Source organism: Tachysurus vachellii, chromosome 1 (genome assembly GCF_030014155.1).
Source record: "Tachysurus vachellii isolate PV-2020 chromosome 1, HZAU_Pvac_v1, whole genome shotgun sequence".
NCBI classification, from domain to species: Eukaryota; Metazoa; Chordata; class Actinopteri; order Siluriformes; family Bagridae; genus Tachysurus; species Tachysurus vachellii.
In genome coordinates this window covers 24806303-24821912 of record NC_083460.1, presented here as the reverse complement: position 1 = coordinate 24821912, position 15610 = coordinate 24806303, and the positions used below count along the sequence as shown (strand labels likewise).

The 15610-nt window shown below is 37.5% G+C and overlaps 1 protein-coding gene across 4 annotated transcripts; it reads right to left on the bottom strand.

Annotated features, from left to right (window-relative positions):
* Positions 1-1128: 1128 nt before the first annotated feature.
* Positions 1129-13947, bottom strand: dazap1 (DAZ associated protein 1). 4 transcript variants are annotated; one of them, XM_060879205.1, is made up of 13 exons: positions 13725-13947; positions 12944-13012; positions 11132-11298; positions 10933-10998; positions 10656-10763; positions 10390-10438; positions 7722-7804; positions 5596-5749; positions 5291-5320; positions 5052-5201; positions 4397-4564; positions 3102-3191; positions 1129-2172 (listed from the first exon to the last, which is right to left on the bottom strand). In XM_060879205.1, the coding sequence occupies exons 1-13, from the start codon at positions 13732-13734 to the stop codon at positions 2000-2002; spliced, it is 1317 nt and encodes a 438-aa protein (XP_060735188.1). In that variant the 5' UTR covers positions 13735-13947; the 3' UTR covers positions 1129-1999. The 4 variants fall into 4 exon arrangements, with proteins under 4 accessions (XP_060735188.1, XP_060735171.1, XP_060735179.1 ...); XM_060879188.1 differs by having other exon boundaries at positions 12944-12984; positions 13725-13926; XM_060879196.1 differs by having other exon boundaries at positions 5052-5196; positions 5289-5320; positions 12944-12984; positions 13725-13921.
* Between the last annotated feature and the right edge of the window lie 1663 nt (positions 13948-15610).

The following is a 15610-nucleotide window of genomic DNA, read 5'->3' as shown; positions in this document are numbered from 1 at the left end:
CATGGTGGTGGGAGTGTCATGGTCTAAGGCTGCATGAGTAATGCCAGCACTGAGGAGCTACAGTTCATTGAGAGAACCATGTATGCCGACATGTACAGTGACATATTGAAGCAGAGCATGATCCCCTCCCTTATGAGACTGGCCCCATGGCAGAATTCCAACATGATAACCCCAAACACACCTTCAAGATGACCACTACCTTGCTAACAGAAGCTGAGGGTAAAAGTGATGGACTGGCTAAGCATGTCTCCAGACCTAAAACCCTATTGAGCATCCCTGGGGCATCCTCAAACAGAAGGTGGAGGAGTGCAAGGTCTCTAACATCCACCAGCTCCGTGATGAGTGGAAGAGGATTCCAGTGGCAACCTGTGATGCTCTGGTGAACTCCAAGCCCAAGAGGGTTAAGGCAGTGCTGGAAAATAATGGTGGCCCCACAAAATATTGACACTTTTGGCCCAATATGGACATTTTCACTTGGGGTGTACTCAAGTTTGTGGCCAGTGGTTCAGACATTAATGGCTTTGTGTTGAGTTATTTTGAGGGGACAGCAAATTTACACAGTTGTACAAGCTGTACACTCACTACTTTACATTGTAGCACAGTGTCATTTATTCATTGTTGTCACATGAAAAGATAAAATATTTACAAAAATGTGAGGGGTGTACTCACTTCTGAGATTTTTATATATTTTGTCTTTTCAAATTTATGTTTAAATGCCTATTCTAATATTTTTTTCTAAAATGCACTATTTATTGATACATGCAGCTGAGCTCTGTAGATCTACCACACATTCTGGCTCCAGATTTTCTGACTGATTCACTCGTGGCTAGTAAAGTCTAGAATTTAACAGAAGATAATTGTTAGATATTACAACAATATTAATATATAAAAAGATGAAATCTCGACTTGACACATTTAACACCATGTACAAATGGAGAGACTATTTTTGCATTTCATTCACTGAAAATACTTTACCTGAATACTATACCAAACAAATTCCATGAATAAAGTCCTGCAGAAATAATAATATTCTGAAGTATAGCATCCTCCTAAAGTATTGAAACAGCAAGGCCAATTCTGTGGTTTTGGAACATTTGGAATTGAAATCAAAAGATGACTGAGACAACAGATCAGAACTTCAGCTTTAATTTTCTGATAATTTACATCTAGAACAACTCAAAACCTGGCATCTTTGCTGACAGACCACCCAATATTTAAGCTATATAACATTTAATATTGGCATATCATTTGCTCCCAATAACTGCATCAAGCTAGCGACCAAACTGTTACCTTCTTTTGTGATGCTTTTCTGGCCTTGAAACAGAATCGGCCTTCTTGTTTCAGTAATTCAAAAGGAATCTGTATTTATATTTACTGCTTTATATCTTCATAAAAGTACATTCTGAAACATGTATCTTTAAATCTTTTATTTCAAATAATTTTCTCTCTTTGTTTTGCATAAGTGCAAAGTGCACTAAAACAGCCACCTGAGGGAATCCACTACATCATTAAATAAAAACAAGAAAAGCGCACATTTAATAGTACAAAATTCTTTTAAAAAATTGCACAGTTCAGGTTTATAATACATATTAGTAAGTTCTATTTCAAATAATTTTTAAATAAAATGGTCGAAGGCTCAGATAGTAAACAAAAATCCACAAAATTGAAAATAAAATATTTTTGCCCTAATAGAATTAAAGCTGAGGAAATGGGAGACCCTGTCACTCCGCTGACTGGCATGGTTCTGTGCTGATGTTTCACCAATCAAGAAAATCTATTGCTAAATAGCGCTGCCCTACTAGAAAATACACAACAAACGTGGCCTCCTCATAAAGGAGTATAGTCCCTGTTCATAATTTACACACACACAAGCACACATACACCCAAACACCCTCCAGTTACATTTGTAATGTTCAAGTTCACAATCCAGTGGCATTTGTGATCAGAACATCGATTCCCTGACGGTTTGTATTGCATTGAGGAAGTCAGAAGGGAATGGTCAGCGCCGGTAAGGATGGAAGCCCTGGACGTTGTGGTTTTGCCCACGACCAAAAGTACTCGCTGTGGGCTGCGGTGCTGATGCAGGCTGTGCAGAAGGGGCACCATATGAGGCAGTCTGCTGGCTAGGGTCGGCAAAGCTATGTCCAAAGCCACTCAGATCCTGCCCATAACCTGTTCCAACAAATACAATACAATAATGAATCAATAGCATGATAGAAGTAAATCAAAACAAGGACGTCAGTGAAGATTAAACAGAGTGGCCTTCAGAAGAAATGCCCTTTTTAACAAAATAAAAATAAAATAATAAATAATTAAATAAATCCAGACTGTATTATAGCAAGACACTAAACTACTACTAAAACAGAAGAGGAAAGAGAAAGTAATGAAAATATATATAGAGCAAAGCTATTCAGGGACAAGAGTTAAAAAGAAATGCTTGCAGATCTTTTCACAACATTTCCTATTACATTTTATGATGATTCATTCATGAAAACAGATTAGACAGACAGGAACAGTTTTGTGGCTATAAATTAGGAAAATAAATAATCAACTATGAATTGCTAGCATTTTCTTTTCAACTTCCAACACATTCAGTTGTCTAAAATACATTTGTCAATTCAGCTACAAATGTTGCATGAAAACAGAGTAGCGCACAATGCAAAAACATACAAATTTACAAGTTCATAATTAGATCATCCTTTTGCCAGCAAAGCAACGCAAAGACAAAGAAAGAGAAATAAGCTGAAGGACATTGTATTTGTATAGTAAACAACAGCTACTGTCAAAACATCAGCCATGCAATAAAGAGTTTGACATGGTATGATCCGTAGCCAATTGAGTACAATTTATAAATACATAAGGTGCAGTGTTTTTGTAGAAATGACATGTAGCTGTATTTATTATACCATATGGAGAAAAGAACTGTATGTATACTGTATGTACAATATGCATACAACATAGCCATACAGTATGTGCACAAACTTGCGTATGTAAAATGCATGTAGAAAAAGAAAATAACTATCACTAAAATCTCATGAGTCTGCATACTGATTATCTGCTATTTTATTGGGTGGTTGTAAAATGCAGTAGCTCCCACCTACCTGAACTATATCCCTGCTCATCCTGACCATAACTGTGAGAAGGACGCGTTGGTCCGTAGGCAGAGGGGTCCTGAGGATAGTTACCCAAGCCTAGCAGGGAGATGAGGAGACCAGGTTGACTAAACCCAGAGAGAGCCTACCTTTGATACTAGCTCTGGGGGAGAGCTGCTTAAACAAATTGAACTGCTTTTCTACAAAAAATGTATTTACGCTGCTCTGACACTTGAAGATCTAAAAGTATTAAATCGAGGTGAGTGAATTGGTCCTTTGCTGCCTTTAAACTGTTAACTCTTAAAGGCAGGCACTTGTAATGGTAATGATGGATGGAAGCAAAGCATAAGCATGACACACTGAGCCAGGTGAGGGCAACACTGCTGCACTGACCAACTCTGGTTCAGCCAGCTAATGAGATACAGGTCAGTGCCAGTGCACATTTAACATCTGGGATTTCACAGGTACTCAGACACAGTGCACTGATTTGATTGTGTGATATGTAGAGCATCTACATATCCTACAATGTGAAGTCTCTGCTATGTTCTTGTCAACCTCTGAGAAACAGGAATAATTCTGTAAAGCATTGAGTTGTGTACGTTTTTAAAAACAATTAAATTGTGTACAGATGAGTGTATGTGACAACATTACAGCTTTTCTGACCTCTAGATATCTAAAGAATTACAAAAGTCTAATAAACTGCAATGTCAAATTAACCATCAAGTGCTGTGCAGATAATGTTACAAATTTGTGAGAAAGGAGTGACCTATTCAGTTTCTATAATGCTTCTTTAAAATATCACCTGTGCTCACTGATACATAGCTTTTGATATAAGCTTTGATAGTCATTCTGTTGTTACTGTGTATATCAGTAAGAAAATGATAAAATCATTTAAACACTTCAAGTCAATTAAAGTGCCAGTAATTGACCCCTGCTTCCGCCTACAGTAAAGGAGGCATCTCACATTACCCAAAAAGCAACAGTGCAACACAGGATGATCTAATTCATACATACATACAACTGATTATCCTTCCACATCAGCATAATTCACACAGACTAACACAACAAACTAAAATAAATATATATAATATAAATAGTTGTGGTGGCATCTACAGGATCATCAGGTATGCAGGCTTGTTTGAGCGTGATGCCATCATGCCAGTTCAGCCAAGTGGTATAAAGAGCAAGCTCTTGCTTGTGTGAGGATCATTGTAATGGGCTAGAACTACGGTGGTTAAGAAAATGGATCCAATCAGCAGTAACAGGAGAGCAGCTGGCCAGGCTGAGGTGAGCCCTTTACTCACCGTACTGGCTATAAGAGAAGTCAGGCTGTGCTGGTGGGGCTTTGCTCATATCCTGAGTAGGGGTGGTAGCAGGGGCAAAGCCCAGAGGCCCAGCTCCGGGTGTAGTAGGAGGAGGAGGCATTCCTTGGGGTACAAACTGGTCACCTTGTGGGGTGCCAAAACTATACCCTGTCAGTTTTGGAGGGGGAGAACACATTTTTAAAAAGGGTTGCAAAGAATCAAAAGTAAGTACATGATGATGTAAATGAAGAAAACAAGACATTATATGAAAGTGTGAAATATTAAGGATAAAGTCTTTCTACTCGTGCCTTACAATGTAGGAATAACAAAACATCAACAAGACATTTCTTTGCAATAATTTTAATGGAACAATTTTTAGAGATTAAAAGATAATAGTGCAGCAGCTAGTCACCTCCCCAAAAACATGCCTGTATCCAAATGGACCTTAGTTGTAAATGTGTTTGTCTGTGCATGGTTTCCTACAATGAACTGCCATATTTCTGCCTCTTGCCTATTTCATACTCAATGTACCATGACTATGCTAAAGCACTTACTGTAGATTAATGAAATGTGGACCAGAACCAGCAGAGACATGAAGCGTTCTCAATGCATACCTACCCAAGAACCAAACAGATGGAGATGTTTTATGACTTACCAAATTGAGGAGGTGTGCTATAGCCCTGCTGTGGATATCCCTGAGGTGCCCCAAATCCCCCTGGTGGAGGTGCCGTAACTAGGAACGCATTAAAGGGTGAGGTGGGTTGAGCAGCACCTCGGCCTGCTGGCAAAGGTGGACCATATCCCGCTGAGGCATAAAGGACAGGCAAAGATTACTAATCATCTTTCTAATTTAACTGGACATGTGTCTAAAATATGGCTAATAATATAACCTACCTAACGGTTGCCCTGTAGACACCCAAACACCTGAGAAAAAGACAAAGTATTTGTACATGACTTACAATAGCTGAATGATTCCACAACTGGCACAGAGTTGCAAACTATTAAAGAAATTTTTTTTTCTGCTTTGTACAGAAAAAAAAGTTACACTTTCAACACACAATGGTTTTTGAACAGATGGCACAGACAGTGTCACCAAAAAGAAGGGAAACTGTGGCTCTGATAGCAGTTGGCACCTCTGGTGTCTTTTTTCATGCTAGGATGTCACTTTCCCAGACGGAGACTTAGTCGGCCTCACTCACCCTGAGGACCATAGCTCTGCTGCCAGCTCTGAGCAGGCTGTGCAGCCCAGCCATTGGCTGCACTTAAGATGGCTCTGGGTCCCCATTGATTGGCTCCCAGCTGCCCAGGGCCAGGAGCTTTGTTGTCCCGAGGCTCAGCCTTTTTCACTTCAACCTGGACAAAGGACAAGACCAGAAGGGTGTGAAAGACTTGAAATCAATAACTAATGTGCCTTCTTTACCCATCAATTACTAATCCTGTAATTCAGATGATATAGTTTTACTTAGTTGTAATACAATAGTTCATTAGTTAAAAAAAATCAATCCTAGGCTTCTTATACTACATAATGCTTAAGCAATGTTTCTAAGGTACTTTTGAATGCAGCTCACTTAAAGAGCTGATTTAAAAAATTCATTTGAACAAAGAACAGGAATAATTTAATAAACATGGAAAAAAACTGTCCCTATAAAGTGTACCTTAGAAACATCCTCCTTGCATTTCTGCTGTATCTTATCCCTTTTAGATAAAAACTATTATAGAAAGTGAAGACTTACCTTGCTAATGCATTTAAGAACCTCAATTTAGATCAATTTCAAGTAGAATTATGAGAACAAAAACTTTAGATCTAACTGTAAAAAAAATAATCATGCAAAGAATAATGGTGTCATAGATCTAATAAGAAATTAATCTTCATACTGTGTCAAACATAGGAAAAATGTTTTTAATTTTAATCATTTTGATTTGACATCTATGTAAATTGAAACTATATGTCTATTTAAATGTTTAGTAAATCGGATATGCATTATCAGATATGCGAGTTTATGTATTTTCAGTATCCAACAATAGGTGTACCAGCCTGAATGTAAAATGGGCAAGACTGAAATAGACCATCTCCTAAATGGGTTGAGTTATTGGGGTCACCTTGAATCAAGAGCAAGGCAGGCTTTTTTTTTTTTTTTTTTACTTGCTTCCTGCAGTATAAAAGAGTGACCTCTTTTTTGCCTTCCTTCTTCCCTCTTTGTCGACCTAATTAGGGGCTGGTTTGAGTGAATAGTCTAAGACCTGCCGCACAACTACCTAGGCCTTCTCCCTCGGGACTCAGAGCTCAGCATGATGGGAAGAAGCACTTGAAACATGAAGCATTCAACTACAGAGCTGGGACTTCCAGAACAGTTTGGTATGTTCCAGTTTCTAATTTTATAACATATGGCCCCCAACTCCCCAAAATCCCATTGCAATAATGTCACATGAAGAACAATGGCCTATGTACTGGAGAACCTGTTTCCTCCAGGAAAACAGGACATAGTCAAAGGGAGAGTAGATACATGAGAAAAAAGTACAATGTAGGACAGCAACAGTGAGACTGCATAGAAAGAACAACAGTCTTCATGAAAGTGGTTCGTCACTTTGAATCAGCACACAGCGAAGTACAGAAAAATGCCCTTGGCAATTTTAGAATATTGAGTAATATAAATCCACCACTAAGCAGACTGAATGAACAAATCATGCATTAAAGCTGAGCCAGTACTCTTCCATTCCATCTGTCTATCTATCTACCTATCTATCCATCAATCCATCTATAAACTACAATAAGTAAACCCTTCCCTTTTTTTTAGAAATAAAATTGACACAGTATGGAGATTACTACAGAGGTCACTTAATTGAGGATTTGCTTTGTGAGGTTTTTTTTGCAATAATGTCAAGAACTCAAACTATAAGTGACCTGGCAAAAATTAAATTAATAATAAAAGATGAAAAATGACATTGACCAGTCCTTTAGGTGAAAATGGATTACATTTTAAACACTATATCAGTAAAAAATTAATAAAATAAAATAACCGTCTCATGTACAAAACCTGGATAATGCTACACAGGCTATACAGATCACAAAGAAAAATACACCCAAAGGAGCAGTCTAAGTAAACCAAACCTTGGGTGACTGCAGAGCTTGTACACAGTATAACTGTCAAAAGCACTTTTTTTCACATTTTTTTTTTGTTTCATCTGTAATATCAAATCATTATTAATTTCTAAGTTTGTTATATCAGGCTTAACCTGATGTTCATGGCTCTGGAGGAAAACAACACTGCTGGTCATCCAAGCTTCAGTTTCTTACTTAGGGTAAAATAAAACTACAACTACACACTTTTTTGCCCATGATGTCGTGAAAATGCATGTTGACAGCCTGGTCCACTGATTGTTCGGCCTCGAAAGTAATAAATCCAAAACCTAGCCAACGACCAAAAGTGAATCAAAGTAGCAGGGTGTTGGGACAGAACAAGGTGAAAAACAGGGGAAGGGGAGTTGACCAAGGTGACACTGGGGGGGTTTGGATTATGTTGCAGTCAGCGATACATAAACGTTCGCCAAACAAGAACTGCAATTAATATTGTTCTCTTTCTTTGCATGAAAAGGATTAAACCAATCAATTTCAATTATTAACCACTAATGACTGTCATTTGATAATGTATTTTAAGTCAAGTACATTGCTTTGTCTTACAAAATAAGTCTGTTTTATATATTAAGTATTATTTGTTTTAAACAAACATTTTCCTATGTTTTGTGAAAGCTGTCCACTATTTATACATTTATATTTCCTATAGTTTCATCCAAACCCTTTGAATGTCCCCTTGTTATATTCTTATAACATGTATAACAAATGCTGACAGCAGCCACAATCATTAACACTTGATAATGATGAATATAAAATAGGATCTCAAAGCCTTCCCAAAATGACATAGTATTTTGGTTAAGCTAAGAGAACAGCAATTTATAACACGGCTATTTCATTACCAAAAAAAAAAAAAAAAAAAAAAAAAAGCACCACAGAGATAAAAAAAGGTAGGGTTCTTATGAGTCTGTGCATAGCTAGGATTGCATGAGGTGTAACCAAAGTTTCCGCTTCCCTTTTTGTTTTCTGAACTAGTTTTTGAATTTAAAAAAAGTTATGTAGTAGAAAGCAGCCACACACTGTTTGCTCATGAGGGAAAAAAGTTCACGTTAGAAGGACATTAATCTAGCTGAGGCTACTGCATGAAATGAAAACCAAGACCTCATTTTCAGGGTCATTCCTAATGATAAAGCAGGAGATAAACCATATAAAACAGTGGGTGAGCAGTTCTTTTGCAGCACTAGTGCTACTGTGTGAACTAGTTTAAAATGATCAAATAACTGTGCAGCAGAACTGGGTTGTGAGATTCCCTCCACTTTGGGATCTAACCCGGTTCCAATTAAGCAGCCTCTGAGACCCAGTTGGGGAATTTGAGATTTCTGATACTATACAGAGAGCCTCATTTGTTTTAAATGAGCACTAAATATACATCTGACCTGTCACTAAGCTACTTAAGATCAAACTTCATTTACATATTAAAATGGAAAGCTTTTTCCGTAAGCAGCCACCTGAAAGTCAGTTGAAGGCCAGTGGAAGTTTTCCCGACATGCATCACACAATCGGATGAGTAAGGGAAGAAATTTCAAAAGAAAACTACAGGTAAAAAACACTGAGTTTTTCATTGCAAACCAGCAGCTGGTTAACTGCCTTGGTGCATACAAAAAAAAACATGCCTTAAAAGTTCCTAATATGTTTAGATATTTTACGTGTTTTAATATCTTTTAACATAATTGTGTAATGATACTTTCATAAAAATGGTTATGATCTTGCATTGAGATATTTTTTGTAAGAACTCTGGCTACACCTGCCAATCTGACACTGCAAAACATATTATACACATCTTTCCTGACTTTTATCAGTGTGGTGCCACTGTGAACACAATCTCCTAAAGAAAAAAAAACACATCTTAAGAAACACAGTTAATTACAATCAAACAATTCACAAGAAAAATGTATATAGAAGACATGACTTATTTTACTATATATAAATATATATATGTATATATTCTGTACAAAGAAACTCATTATTAAGAATATCATACAAATATAATAAAAAAATATTTATTGTATACAGCTAATAAAAAACAATGCTCATGATAAAATCCAATGACAAACTATTCATGTATCCTCAAAGAGACTTGAGTCTAGGTATTTTTTTTCTTTTGCAATAAGCAAAAGAAGAGGAAACAACTCTTAATACACCCAAACACATGAGTGGAAGCCATAAATAAATGAAATATGTGAATCCACTGAAACCGCAGCAAATTATATTACACATAATACGCATTCCTTGCATGGCATATTCCAGGAAAGACCAGAATGCTTAACTATTATTTTTTCATTCAACGTTCTTAATATTTAGCACCAATTATTTGTGTTCTATGGAATTTAACTTGACATCAAAATGCATTTTTAACACAAAATTCCTTTCACCTCCACAGCATGTGTTACACTGTGGAAAATTAAACACTTTCCACACCTGTCCATGTGTCTGTTTCATTCATATCACCTGCGTTCTGGTGCCATGATGAAATCAGCTGGACTATTTTAAATAATCTGCCTTCGCTTCTATCAAGGAAGAGCGGATTCTGTGTTTTAGGAGCACAGTGGATCCAAGTAAAAGCAGCTGGAGATTAAGTCTAATGACTGCTTTACAAAGAGAATGTAACGGTTCAAATGTATCAAAAGCTGATTCAGTGATGTTTCCACAATGCACATGTCTGCCCTATATATGTCGTGGATTCGATAGAATATGGAAAACAGGTCAAAGTCCACATGGGAGACATGGGTGACAGAAATGAGATCAGAAAGAGCTCTGCTGAAGGACATCAAGCAAGAATTTTTTTTCCTCCCTCTTTGGGTCAGAATAGTTTGTCATGAGTATGAAGTAGATGTATTGGGAACAGAACTAGATCAGCTTTTACCTCGGGGTCTCTGTTTCTCTGCATCATAGATCATTACCACCTCTGTGACCTTCAAGGAGAAAATGTATGAAAAGTGAGTCAGTAGCAGAATAAAGTGACCGCTTAAAGGCTGATCTAAATTCAACACCACAACTACAAAAGATAATCTGTATAGTTAAAGTCTTAAAAACATACTAGTGACTATTTTGATTATTATCATTAGACTGTTTTGCTGTACGATATGAAAACAAAACAAAGACATCTAAGTATCTCAATCTACATCTTACCACTCCAAATCTGTTAAAATAGTCCCTGAGTTCAGGTTCACCACAGTTGTGTGGAATTCCACCAACAAATATCTTCTTGGATTTATTGCTGTCACTTTTTCCTCCTTTCTACAAGATATAAAATAACCAGTTTAAAATGTAAAGCAAGATGAGTACTTTCAATCCAAGGCCATTCAGAGCATTTTCAATTTTTCAGAATATTTAAATTCTCTCAATATCAACATCTTAACTACTACAGCTTTAATTATAATTTCATAATTTGCGTCACTGAACTTACCCAGCCATCTTTTGCTCTTGTCTTTTCTGGCTGCATTCCTCTTGGAGTGCATGGCTTAGGGTCAATCTGCGGGAGAAGATAATTAAACTTCAGCTGTCCTTCAATTTCCACACACTTCAACATTAATTATTATTTGTCATCACAGACAATGTATTTAATAATAATAACAATCATAAAAAATAAGCTGAACTTTTCTTACATTTCTACCATCAAGGTTATGAGGCTTTGAGTCCAGTACAGTCCGAACACAGTTTGGATCTTTAAACTTCACAAATCCAAACCCCCTAGACTGATTTGTGCTTTTGTCCTTCATGATGACGCAGTCCACAACCTCTCCATATTGGGAGAAGTAATTTCTTAAAGTCTCTAAAAAAGAGGAAGTGAATAGGCTGTAAAATCAACCTGAACACTATTTAATGCAGCAACTTCAACAAATAAATTAAATTATCTAATTTCTTTTCTAGGTTCAAAATAGACATCTGAGCAGAATTGTAAACTGTGCGTATGTGCCTTAATATACTTGCAATTATAGGTGGTTATCAAAGGTGGGTCTGTGATATATCAAATTTTGTCAATTCTTAGACATTGAAGATAGAGCACTAAGGTTTCTCAAAATTTATTTTGCCATGCAACTATGTAAAACAATCAGGAGATTGTTTTGTTTGCTCCAGCTAGTGAGAGGCTATAATAACAGGTCTTAAATGGAGACAGATATATTACTGCTAGCAACAAAAAACAAATAATAATCAAAACATGGCATCTCTCTCAGATGCAAGACTTTTCGAGGGTTTATATTTAATACTACTGTACTGAAATGAGAAAAATGAAATACTGGAGGAATATTTCGGCTTAATCCTAGTCATATAATTCCTGCATCTACAGTATATGTTGTCATCCTCATGCCTGAGCCTTTTATTTTCTGCACATTTTTCCAAATCTAAAGCAGCAAACCACTTTATTTACCATTAAATCCCGCATTAAAGTGGGGTATCCATATTTAATGTGTGCGCATTTTAATTTGCCCAAATTTAATGCCGATTTCGTGCAGATGCCGCGTACTCGGGTACCCTACAGGTATACTCGGGTGCAGTAATGGTCTGCACATATTTGCTCGCTCAGTCTGCATGATATTTAAGAGTCTTATAACTTTGGCGCATTCAAGGGCTCACATCATAAAGTGCTATGGCAATTCAAGTCCTTAAATATTTAAGAAATGCTTGTTTGTAATGGCTGCAACACAAATAAGAAAACCTTGTACTGAAATCTGTGCCAAGACTGTACACTATTCCACACATCATCTATGGGCTGAACTGGGCTAACATATATTTTATTACAGGTCTTAAACCCTTGTCCCTTGTACCCTTTAGAAAACCTTTACTCTGAAGTCATTTAAATAATGTGTTCTTACATGCTGCACTGAGGACACAAATCTAATATCCTGCACTATACTGACAGATTTTGCTTTATGTGTGGACTATTAAGACACAAAAACACATTAATTTTAAATTAGACCTGAGTCACTATGTGGTCCTAGATCAGATATGTAGACATGAGACATGAATGAGGACACCCAGAAGGAAATTTGATGCAGCTTTTTCCTAAATCGCATTCGCTTATCACTGTTGTCATCACCATCCAACAATGGCGGACACCAAGAGCAGAGAAGACAGGAAAATGTGATCAAATTTGATATTTGATATTTATTTCATGCAAAACTGGAAGAAAGTACAGACTGTACATAGTGTTTGAAACAACTGATCAAGAAATCAATCTGTGCATCCAGGGCATTTTTTTGGACAAGCAAGTCCTCGTTAAAGACATACATGAGTCACTTGTACTCACGAATGTGAACTGTCAAGATCTTATAGTAAATAATCTGAATTGTGCTAAAGAAGCTAGTGTGGATGGTATAATACTGTTCTCACAATGTGAAAAATAATTCAAAAGAAAGTTTTTCATAGTCTGATATTAAACAGGGTCTCATAATTGCTTGAAAACTCCACAGTCTTACCTTGAGTCGTACTCCAGTCTAATCCACCCACAAACAGCTTCCTATAAAACGAGTGGATGTGACAGTGAGCTAAGCATATGTAAGAACAACAAATAAAGTGCAAGGAAAATAGTCAGAAAAACGTAATTTCCGTTCGGCTAGCAAGTTATCACTTCGGGTGACTTTTCTGGGTTTATCACAGCACTGCAGCTTGTTACTCAGCTTCTCGTTCGAAGAAACCTCTCGCCGTTCACACGCCGTTCACAAACCCACCGGACTCTCGTTCAGCTCACGTTTATTATGATTCCTGCCAGACTAACGAATTTCCTTTATGTAACACAGTGCACAGATTTAATAAAAAATACTGACTTAAGCGACCCAATGTTTACAACTCTGACAACACTAAATGTAATTTAACCTACCTGCTAATTAACCAGCTAACACCGGCTAACGTCATTAGCTTTCAACTAAAGAGTTTGAAAGCCGTCGAGTTATGAATGACTCGTTTTTCATCAAGACATTCAACTCGGTTCGAATTCGGTTCGAACTGCTACCTTTAATAAGTTAGAGACTCTAAACTCCTTTGTTTGGACACCACGTCAATCTCCTTACCGACAGGTAAACTGGCTAACAACAGCTAGCTTATAAGTGACAGTTGACGGTAAGTGTAAGCTAGCTTGAACATTATCAGAGCTGAAGCTACACTCTCACTGCGCAGGTCGCTTGCTAGCGAAGAGATGACAGAGTGATATTTTTAACGTTATTTAAAGAAATAAACTTTGTAACGCGAGCTGTGACTTACCCAATTTCATCTCCAGGTAGGTTGTTCATCTCTGTAGCGAGAGTTGTGGACTGAAGTGCGGACATTAGTCTGCTGCTCAGTCTCCTACAACTGCCTCCTCTGCTCCTACCCCGGGAAGGTCACTCCGCTTTCGGTTCAAACCCAACCTGCGCAACGCTGACGGAAAGCCACGGGGCCGCCGAGCAGGGGCAGAGCTGATTACTCAATGGCTGATGGGAAATGTAGTCAATAGAACGGACCCACACTGCTCATGGCCTTCATTACAGTTACACCACAGCGTCTGTAACATTAAATACAGCTATATATTAATGCTGTATTCCTTGTAACACGGTTTGTTTCTATAGTAACAACCCATACACAGACTTGTATAAAAATAAAGCTAATAATATATTGATTTTTAAAAGATTTTATTGTTTAATACAGAAGATTTTGATAAAGGGGAGATTTCTATTAGGAGACCGTTGAGTTATGTTAAAGTCACAGAAAATAGAAAACAGAAAAGAGAAAGAGAAAAAAATGTGGCTGTTGAGAAAATGACTTTTAATATAGCTGCATAAGTAATAATAAGAGCTAGCTTTCCTCACGTGTGTTCCACAACATTAAAACTTTATATAGGTAAAATGCATGATAAGAATGATGATTTCTGATAAGTTTTAAAAAATTTAATTGTTTTCAAATCACCATAGTACAAGAGTGATTACACTTTCAGACCACGAGGTTAAACAAAAGTAATACACTTCTGGGTAATCACAGCCCTCTGCATTTTTTTGGACTGGCTAGTTTTTTTATAAAATCACAAAATCAGACTGGTCAGAAAGTGTGTGCATCTTTCTAAATCTTGTTCTTATAATAATAATAATAATTAAAGCTGCAAGCAGCATTTCCCGGGTTCAAGCGTTTAAGGCCTTTGGATTGACATGACAATATATGTCATGTCATGCTACATATGTCATGCTACAGAGGGTGCCACAACATATGTCATGTGAAGTACTCACCCGTCCAGTTTTCCCTAAAATAAACAAAGTCATATTCATTAGAGATGAGCCGGATACTTGGCTGAAACGAGTATCCGGTACGGATAAAGCACTTCTGCCGAGTACGAGTATTATACGAGTAATACAAGTCAATATCTGTGCTCGGATTGTATGAAAATCATCATTGGCTAGCTGATTGTGTCAGCGTTCTGTGATAGGCTAGTCACAGTGCCCCTCCCCTACAGTGATAGGCTAGTCACAGCGCCCCTCCCCTACAGTGATAGTCACAGAGCCCCTCCCCTACACACATACAGATGTATTGTGTTGCTGTGTCTCGCTCTGCTCACTCACAGTCACACACAGAACAGCTCTCTGTCTCTCCCTCAGTCACTCGGGTTCGCGGGTATTTTCCGTTAACGTTTAGGGTTTCTTCAGCTTTTTACTTCGGGTTGAAACGTTAATAATACGTACTTACTAACCAGTAGAGTTCTGGTAAACGTGGGTTCGTCCAGATGTGGTGCTTGGTTGGTAGAATGCGACTCGCATTGCGTCTCTGCCTGTCGGAGATTTTTTTTCTTTTTTAAACCTTCAGCTGTCTCTAACCAGTAACCAGACACTGTGTGTCTGACACGTTTTTGCTGTATTTCATAAAAACATAAAGGTAGTAAGCTAGTGTTATAAATATTACAAATTAATTATTACCGGTTAGGCCCCACCCACTCCGAGTCAGAACCAGAATCAGAATCTTTGCCTTACAAGTCAGCACACAATTGGGTTTTTGGACTGTTGGGGGCGCTAGAGAGCTTTTTTTTTTTTAAAATGGCTGTTTTTAGTGATTTTTCCATTATAGAAGTGGCCAATCGCCACGGTTTGTGAACTGTGACCTCAGTTTGACCTCTTTCACATGTGTCC

Coding starts and splice junctions, on each gene's coding strand:
- dazap1 (XM_060879188.1), bottom strand. CDS start 13,789: ATGTCCGCACTTCAGTCCACAACTCTCGCTACAGAGATGAACAACCTA. Junction 10,439..10,655: donor ATTTTAACAGATTTGGAGTG/GTAAGATGTAGA, acceptor TTCTCCTTGAAG/GTCACAGAGGTGGTAATGAT. Junction 4,565..5,051: donor TAGCACACCTCCTCAATTTG/GTAAGTCATAAA, acceptor CAAAACTGACAG/GGTATAGTTTTGGCACCCCA.